At 59.1% G+C, this 9,175-nt stretch overlaps 1 protein-coding gene across 7 annotated transcripts in view; it reads right to left on the bottom strand.

The window, feature by feature from the left end:
- The window catches only part of FANCA (Fanconi anemia complementation group A), a 46,953-nt gene that overhangs the window by 2,146 nt on the left and 35,632 nt on the right, over positions 1-9,175 (bottom strand). For all 7 annotated transcript variants that reach the window (XM_021096998.1, XM_013994301.2, XM_005653229.3 and 4 more), the window contains 8 exons: positions 8,401-8,529; positions 3,608-3,692; positions 2,008-2,174; positions 1,611-1,716; positions 1,173-1,229; positions 985-1,089; positions 505-617; positions 67-205 (listed from right to left, as the gene is read on the bottom strand). In XM_021096998.1, coding sequence (XP_020952657.1) covers positions 67-205; positions 505-617; positions 985-1,089; positions 1,173-1,229; positions 1,611-1,716; positions 2,008-2,174; positions 3,608-3,692; positions 8,401-8,529 — 901 coding nt within the window. The remainder of the gene's footprint in view (positions 1-66; positions 206-504; positions 618-984; positions 1,090-1,172; positions 1,230-1,610; positions 1,717-2,007; positions 2,175-3,607; positions 3,693-8,400; positions 8,530-9,175) is intronic.

The raw sequence follows: 9,175 nt of genomic DNA, 5'->3' as shown, positions 1-9,175 counted from the left end.
CACAGAGCGTTAGCTGAGCCCTGCGTCCCGCGCTCAGAACCCGGAGCCCGTGCCCGTCGTCCTTGCCTCGTCTCCCGGGCAGGGCAGCCTCGCCAGCTCGCTCCGGAGGCCCGCCTTCCCCGCCTGCCGGAGCTCCAAGTGCAACGCAGCCGCGCAGAGCCAGGCCGGGCCGGGTGCGGGGGGTGCCTCGAGGGGGCCGAGGACACTGTGGGGGGGGAGAGACAGACGCCCGTGTGAAGGCCACCTACTCCCGCAGGTGAAAATGGGGCAGTGGCCAGAGAACGGGTGGCAGGCAGCCCTGCCGGCCTTGTTTTCCGAGCCTGGGCACCCCCAAACCCCCCCCAACCTGGCCCTGCAGGGGACCTGGTACAGTCATAGAGAACAACCCCAGGGGACACAAGTGTGTCCCGAGCCAGCCCCGCCCAGGCTGTGGCCCCGACTCCAGCCTCAGAGGGAAGCTGTCGGTGCAGCTCCGCGCCCCCTTCCACAGCGGCCCCCACGCACCTCCTGGCAAAGTGCCGGGCCTCCTGCAGCCTCTGCAGCTCTGAGGGCAGCGGCCCCCGTGAGCACCGCGTCCACCGGCGGCGAAGCTCGGGCTCCAGGCGGGGCCACCACAGCTGGTGGGACACAGGGACACACAGGTAGGTCAGTCTCGCCACCAGGGCGACGGGGGAGCTGTGATGACGGCTGGGCCCACACGCTCCGGGCACTGCTCACTTAAGGCCCAGAGCGTCTCCCCGGGGCCCGTCCTCCCCGGGCGCAGAGGAACGCGAGACACTGCCCCGAGCTGGGCCGGGTCCTCCCGCGTCCCTGCTGAGCGGGCAAGGTCCATGCACAGCCAGCGAGGGGAAAAGCGGGAAGGCGGCAGGGCCCAGGCCGCTGTTCCCAACGCACTTTCTGCGACGCACTTTCTCCGCCACCGAGAACCGCCAAGGCTCTAACAGGACAGGGTCATGCTGCCAGGAGGCCCGGCAGGCCGCCTACCAGCGCTGAGGTCAGCAGCAGGGGACACTGGGTGCCACAGGCCGTCAGGGTCAGGTCGGCTGCCAGGGAGGGGTCGCTGCTCCGGGAGCAGGCGTCGAGGAGGCCCTGCGGGAGAGCGGCCACACCGGGGTTGGCACCCGCCTCCGGGGCCGAGCGGCCGTGTGGGAGGCGGGGCGGGGCGGGGTTACCCTGAAGAAGTGGAGGGTGATGTCGTGGCTCAGGGCACCGTCCTGCGAGAAGTCTCTCTGCAAAAGAGCAGAGGCCGGGGAGGAAGAGGCCTGAGGACAAGGGGCCCGACCGCGGAGCCGGGCAGTGGCCCCAGGGAGGCCGGGGCTCTGGCTGCCCGCTTCTCGTCCAGTCCCTCTGCTGCTTCTCTACAAAGCGGGGCGGGGGGGGCCCTCCTTGGCGGAGGGCAGGGGGCGGGTGGGGAGGTGTTCACAGGGGCCAGGTCGCAGGTGACAGGGGTGTCACCTTCGGGAAGGATGCCACGCTTCCTGTCCTCGGTGACCCGACGTGGGCAGGACACTCATGCTGGGGCCACTGGCTCCATGTGAATGTCCCAGAACCGGCCCTCCGTGGCCAGAGGGCCCTCGTCCCTGCCCCCAGATCCCTCACCCGCCACCTACCAGCTCAGTGTTGACCAAGTGGAAGAAGTCCTCGCAGGCGAGGGCGGCTGGCGGTCCCGCCTGGGGGCTGCCGACCAGCACGGTGGGGGGCAGGCCAAGGAGGACCCTGGGGGCGGGGGAGGCGTCCATGGTGACTCGAACGGCGCTCCCATACCAGCCGGGTACCCAAAGCCGATGCGCAGGTTTCACGATGAGCAGGAAAAGGGACGCGGGTTAACACCCAGGCGCCCAAACCGGGGGAGCCCGGCCTCACGTGTTCAAGGGCACAGCCTCGGGGCCTCTGAGCACCTCTGCCCTGAGCTCGCTGAGGCTCCTGGCTGAGCTGCGACCCCCGCCCTGCTCGCCACGCGAACCCCGAGGAGATGCCGTCCCACGTGGGGCAGCGGAGCTAGGTTACCGTCTGAACATGAGCAGCTCCTGCTGTCTCTGAAGGCGGGTGGCCACGTCCTGCCCGCGGGCCAGAGCCCGGAGCCGCCGGCGGAACAGTCCAAAGAGGAAGTGTCCCCGAGCAGGAGAGGGGCCGAGGGGGGCCTCTGGGCCCTGCTGCAGGTCTCCAGCCAGCTCCTGGAGGAGAGCAAGCCAGGGCAGCAACGCCCGGGGCCCACGCACCCTCCCGGGGACTCACGTGGGGCTGGGAGAGGGACTGTGACGAGCCTTTACTAGGAAAGCACCCCCAAAGCACAGGGTTTACAAAAATGAAGAGCAGTAGCGAGAACACGCTCCCGCGCGCCCCAGCTGACACCTCGCCCTTCCCGTCGGCGCTCTCTGGCGAGGACACACGTGCCACATGCAGAGCTGCTCACACAGCCCACGTCCCGTCACCACCCCATCCTGCGGCCCAACCCCGTGACTGGAGCTCGGTTTGCCCTTTCTGGTCACTTTCCGCCACGTCCACTTGTGATGAACGTGGAGGAAAAAGGTACCCTTTTTTGTGGGAAGTGTCCCTCCTTTGTAAGTTCATTTTCCCAGTGCTCCCAACCGCATCCGCCACAGTTTCTTTCCTTCCTCGCACTTCCCAGCACTCAGGCCCATGTCTGTCCTCCCAGTTCCTGAACGCAGGCACTTTCAGAGAGCAACAGCAGGAATGCCAGGAAGCATGAAATCCGCAAAAAACAGAAGCGCCCGGATGCGGCCAGTTCCACACGCCCACTGCACACGCGGTTCCACACGCCCGGGCCACACAGCGGCGACACGCGCCCCACACACAGCAGACGAGGCGGCAGGAGGGCCTTGGTCTGGACTCCGACCCAGGAGCTCGCTCTCGGGGCCTGACCTTTATCGCCCTCCAAAGCTCCGCGGTGAGAGGCCTGTGCCCCTGGCGGTCCAAGGTCTGAGCCCCGTTCCTCCCTCTCCTCGAAAAATCACCCGGGACCTGCACGGGCTCCCGTCTCGGCAAACTCTCGATCCCTCACCAAGTGGAGGGTTATTTTCACCACGTCAGAGCCTGACCTCTCAACACGTTAAAAAGCAGAAAAAGGGATGGAGTTCCCGTCGTGGCGCAGTGGTTAACGAATCCCACTAGGAACCATGAGGTTGCGGGTTCGGTCCCTGGCCTCCCTCAGTGGGTTAAGGATCCAGCGTTGCCGTGAGCTGTGGTTGCAGACGTGGCTCAGATCCCGCATTGCTGGGGCTCTGGTGTAGGCCGGTGGCTACAGCTCTGATTCAACCCCTATCCTGGGAACCTCCGTATGCCGTGGGAGCGGCCCCAGAAAAGGCAAAAAGACAAAAAAAAAAAAAAAAAAAAAAACCCAGATGGGGTGAGCTACCAAAGTCTGTATTTTAACTTCCTCTGTTTTCCAACTTTAAATGTGCTGAAGCCTGGAGGTACTTCCCGTATTACAGCTCTCGCTTCTGTATTTCTGTGGTGGCCAGTGAGGCCAGTCACAGAGCACAAGGGCACTGTAGTCGGAACTGCTGTGTGTATTCATAAAAAAATACCCGAATAGCACATGGCTTAAGTGCAGTGGACACACGGAATTTTGCACCTGCTAACTTACCTGCAATCTGGAAAAAATATCCCGATTTCCTGTGTAGCCACTGACAGCCAAATGGGAATTGTCCGAGTGGCCATCACTCCGTGACCTGAAATGGAAACACAGCGAAAGCCTCCTGAGGTTTTCCTACCTGTGCTGGGCGCTCCCCTCCTGCCGGTGGGGCGGGGTCACAGGCCTGGGGACATGCACAGGGGCGTCCACAGCAGAACATGAGCCCCGACTTCAGGGCGACAAGAGTAACGCGGGCCCTGACCCAGTGCAATTTATCCCAGGAAAGCAACAAAATCAACCAACACACACACACACACACACAAAAAAAAAAAAAAAAAAAAAAGAAGAGCCATTTCCTCAAAAAACAAACGATGCCCAGAGAGCTCACTGGTGGAGCAGTGACCAGCGTTAGGACCGGGCACGTTCACCATTGCAGCCCGGGCCCACCTCTGCTCTGGGCACCGAGACACCACGTCAAAGCTCCGCACGCCGCAGCCACCGGACACTCACATAAATGGACAAAACCTTAAAATCAAGTCACGCAAGGAGATCCCGCTGCAGCGCAGAGGAAACAGATCCGACGAGGGACCATGAGGTCGCGGGGTCGATCCCTGGCCTCGCTCAGCGGGTCAAGGATCCAGTGTTGCCGTGAGCTGTGGTGCAGCTCGGATCTGGTGTGGCTGTGGCTGTGCTGCAGGCCAGCAGCTGCAGCTCCAATTCAACCCCGAGCCTGGGAACCTCCACATGTCACAGGAATGGCTCTAACAAAAAAAAAAAAAAAATCAAGTATTGCAAGAAACATATGAGCAGAATAAGGACCCCAGAACCGGAGCTCCCTGGTGGCCTAGCAAGTAAAGGACCCCGTGTTGTGCCTGCTGTGGTGGGGGTGCCACCCAGCCTGGGAACCCCTGCAGGCCGAGGGTGCAGCCAAAAGACAAAACACCGCACAGATGAAGCATTAAACTAAGTTTGATACACGTTGGTGATAACAAACCAAACACTCAACAGACCAGAGTGCACGAGCCCGTAACCTGGCCAAGGCCTTTCACGAGGACCCGCGGTTGGCATCGCCTTTCAGGATGAAAGGCTGGAGACGGTCCTCCAGAAATCGGGACCGGGACACGTCCACTCCACTCTGCACTGCAAGTTGTAGCCAGGACCGTTCAGCAAAAGCATAAGTCAATCAATAAAAGGCACCTGAATTGGGAAGGAAAAGGTTAAACCCCCTCTCTCCACCGACGACAAGACCTCGTATGTAGAAAATCCTCGAGTTCCCGTGGTGGCTCAGTGGATTAAAAACCTGACCAGTATCCATGAGGTTGCAGGTTCGAGCCCTGGCCTCGCTCAGTGGGTTAACGATCCGGTGTTGCCGTGAGCTGTGGTGTGGGTTGCAGACGCGTCTCGGATCCTGCGTTGCTGTGGCTCTGGCGTAGGCTGGTGGCTACAGCTCTGATTGGACCCCTGGCCTGGGAACCTCCATATGCCACGGGAGCAGCCCACGAAATAGCAAAAAGACAAAAAAAAGAAAAAAAAAGAATAAATTTAATCAAGGAGATATAAGACTTATATACTGAAAACTTAAAAACATTGCCAAAAAATACTAAAGGTGACCTAAATGAAGAAAGACAGCCCATGTTCATGGATAGGAAGTGAGCTGCAGACACACCGCAATCAATACCAGAATCCCAGCTGGTTTTGTAGAAAGTGGTAAGCTGGTCCTAAAATCAGACTAGAAACAAATAGTCTTGAAAAAGAAGGATTAAGTTTGGGGACTCATATTTTCCAATTTAAAAACGTATTACAGGAGTTCCCATCGTGGCTCAGTGGTTAACAAATCCGAGTAGGAACCATGAGGTTGCGGGTTCGATCCCTGTCCTCACTCAGTGGGTTAAGGATCCGGTGTTGGCGTGAGCTGTGGTCTAAGTCACAGACACGGCTCGGATCCTGAGTTGCTGCGGCTGTGGTGTATGCCAGCGGCTACAGCTCTGATTAGACCCCTAGCCTGGGAACCTCCATATGCCACAGGTGCGCCCCAGAAAAAAAAGGCCAAAAAAAGAGAAAAAAAAACTTATTACAATTTGGTACATCTACACAATGGAATTCTACTCAGCCATAAAAAAGAACAAAATAATGCCATTTGCAGCAGCATGGATGGAACTAGAGATACTCCTATTAAGTGAAGTAAGTTAGATAGAAAGAGAAAGCCAAATACCATATGATGTCACTTATATCTGGACTCTAATATATGGCAAAATCAACCCATCTATAGAAAATAAGCAAACTCATGGACTTGGAGAACGGATTTGTGGTGGTTGTGGTTGCCGAGGGGGAGGGGGAGGGAGTGGAATGGACTGGGTTTGGGGTTAGGAGACGCAGACTGTTGCATCTGGAGAGGGTAAGCAATGAGGCCCTGCTGTGGACACAGAGCACGGGAACTGCATCCAGTCACGTGTGATGAAACACGAGGGAGGAGAACGTGAGGAAAAGTGTGTGTAAACGTCCGTGTGTATGTTTAGAGATACGTATAACTGGGTCACCTTACTATACAGCAGAAAATTGAAAGAACATTGCAAATCAACTATAATAAAATTTTAAAAGTCTTGCCATTCCCCCCAAGAAAATAGCCAAACAAATATGAAATATAAAAAAAAACGAAAAAACCTTATTACAAAACTACAGTCATCAGAACAGTATGGTACATTTTCCTTTTCCTTGGTGGCCCAGTGGGTTAAGGATCCAGTGTTGTCACTACTGTGGCACAGATTTGACCCCTGGCCCAGAAACTTCCACAAGCCATGGATGCAGCCGAAACAAAAACCAAAAACAAAAAGAGGAGTTCCTAGAGTTCCTGACACAGTGCAATGGCATTGACAGTGTCTTGGGAGCGCTGGGATGAAGGTTCAATCCCCAACTCTGCAAAGCGGGTTTAGAATCTCGAGTTGCTACAGCTGCGGCTTCGATCATAACTGTGGCTTGGATCCGATCCCTGGCCTGGGAACTCCATTTGTCACAGGGCGGCCAGAAATTAAAAAAAAAAAAGGAATCCCGGCTGTGGCGTAGGTGGCAGCTGCAGCTTGGATTCCTACCTGGCCTGGAGCGAATTCCATGTGTGTCGCCAAAAAAAAAAAAGCAAAAAGCAAAAAACCCCCGGTGTGGTACCAGTACAAAGCTCGACACAAAGCTCACACAGGGACGGATAACTGGCTTTTATTTTTTGTCTATTCAGGGCCGCGCCTGCAGCACGTGGAAGCTCCCAGGCTAGGGGTCCAATCAGAGCTACAGCTTCTGGTCTACGCCACAGCCACAGCCACGCCGGATCCTTAACCCACCATGTGGGGCCAGGGATCAAAGCTGAATCCTCATAGATGCTAGTCGTGTTCGTTACCACTGAGCCACAACGGGGCCTCCACTAAGCAGCTTCTGGCGAAGAAAACTGCACGTCCGCATGCAGAGAATGGAGCTGGGTCCCCCCTTCACACCACAGGAAAATGAACCCCAAGTGGATCAAAGTCAAAAACGAAATAAGAGCTCAGAGCAACAACAGGTGGATAGGAGTCCATCCAAGGTAACACGTCTCTGCATCACGGGGGTGAGAGCGTGCGGGTCCCGGGTCGGGGAGGATGTGCCCTCGCAGAGCTGGGCAGGGCCCGGTACCTGCGAGGGAGAGACCTCCCAAGACTCTAAGCAGATAACCCAATTGTAAACGGGCTAGGCACCTGATCACCATTTGTCCAAAAAAGATACACAAAGGATCAGTAAGCAGATGAAAAGACGCTCAGGGAAGCGCCGTGTGGTGTGGGTGCGGGATCGGGAACGGCCGGGGCGGGATCTGGCCAGAGAGCCAGCAGTGCCAGGAGGCGGTGGATAAGGGAGAAAGGGGCACTGCCCAGCAGCTGTGGAAGCCAGGCCGTGGTTCCTCAGGCAGGAGATGCGCACGACCGGGGTAACGCCCCCCAGGCGGGTGCCCAGGAAAAGTGAAAAGGCAGCTGCACCGAGTTTCACGGGGTCATTCACAACCACGAAGTGCCAAGGACCCAGACGCCAACGCTGATGAGTAAAGCGGGGCCCCCTCTTCGGGGACTACGAGTCAGGCAGGAGAAGGGCGCCTCTGGTACAGGCCACATGGAGGGCGCGCAAGAACAGGCCTCTGACCCAAAGCGCCGTCTCGAGTCCATCGAAACGTCCAGGACCGACAAACCCCCCAGACAGACGGCGGCTTGTGGGGCCGGGGCCGCGGGGGAGCAGACGCAGGAGCCTCAGTGCGAGTGAAGGGCGGGGGGGCGGCCCCTTGCGCGCGGGCAGGAGCAGCGCCAACGCTGACAGGCGCTGAGGGACAGGCTTTGTGCCCACTGGACACCGAGTTCAGAGACCCTGTGGAGGAGATGGGGCAGCAGGAAGACCCCGGTGCTGTGCTGTGTCCATCTGCCTGGACGGCGTGCCCTCGAATGACCACGGCTGTGTCGTGACACAGGCACCCAAGCCCAGAAACCGGCTGCTCTGAGCACCTCGCCACCCCAGCACAGCAAGCACGACACACGAGGCCAGAGCCCGGGTGGGACCACGGATGCCTGTGCTTCCTGCACCACGGGCAGGACACGGGTGCCCAGCCCTTGCCAGACCTGTTATTCTCCCCGTGTTTGCTGACCCTGAGCCCCAGGTGACGGCAGAAAGAGCAGTCACTGCATCGGCAAATCTGCACCCCGAAACGACAGCCAATTCTACAGTGTGACGCAAACTAGACTGAGACAAACCTGTTCTCAGAAACAGCAAGTTCACAAGACACCCGGGGGCAGCTACTCCCTCACCTTTGCCAGAAGTCCATGAGCACGTCGGCGAGGACGGTGCAGGCGGCTTCCAGGTCCCCGGCGCAGCCCCCCGCTGAGGCGGGTGCAGGGAGGAAGTGCTCGTGGATGGCCCACTGCTGGAAGGCCCACCTGCAACGCAGACACGGGGGCTCGACGGCTGAGCGGGGGCACAGCGGGCACCTGCACTGTCCCGGGCCCAGCAGCAGAGCGTCCGGGCCGGGCCCAGGCTGCGTGGTGCTGAGCCCGAGGCACAGGAGTGGGGCGGGGGGCACTGCAGCCTATTCCCATAGTGAGAGCACCCTACGCAGCAGGGGCTGCAAGCGTGCCCCTGGGCTGTCTCGGCAATGTCAACAGTGCCCTGGGGGCAAGTGTCTTTTCCTCCTGGAGGCGCCTGGAGGGAGCACAGGAAGCAGGCCTGGCTCAGCCTGGAAGGTCGAGACGCCCCGTGCTGAGCAAAGTGGGGGGCGTCCCGTCCAGAATCTGACAGCACAACACGGCATCCCACACAGGCAGGAGGCCGCTGGCCACTCCAAGGACAGTGGCCTGAACACAGCTCCTGTGCCTGTCCCTGACCCACCCAGAGACCTCCGGTGCCTCGAGACCAGAACGTGCACGACGGGACCGCGTGGCTAAGAGCAGCTGGGACCTCCTGGGCTCCCGGCCATGGCCCTCTGGGCCCAGGGCCCTGTGTGGTGTCTTCAGGGCCCGCATCTCCCTCTCAGCCCCGGACCTGGCGACCTCCCTGCCCCCAGGCCCACGCTGGCACAGGTCTGCC

Source organism: Sus scrofa, chromosome 6 (assembly GCF_000003025.6).
Source record: "Sus scrofa isolate TJ Tabasco breed Duroc chromosome 6, Sscrofa11.1, whole genome shotgun sequence".
NCBI classification, from domain to species: Eukaryota; Metazoa; Chordata; class Mammalia; order Artiodactyla; family Suidae; genus Sus; species Sus scrofa.
This window is presented reverse-complemented; position numbering and strand designations above follow the sequence as displayed.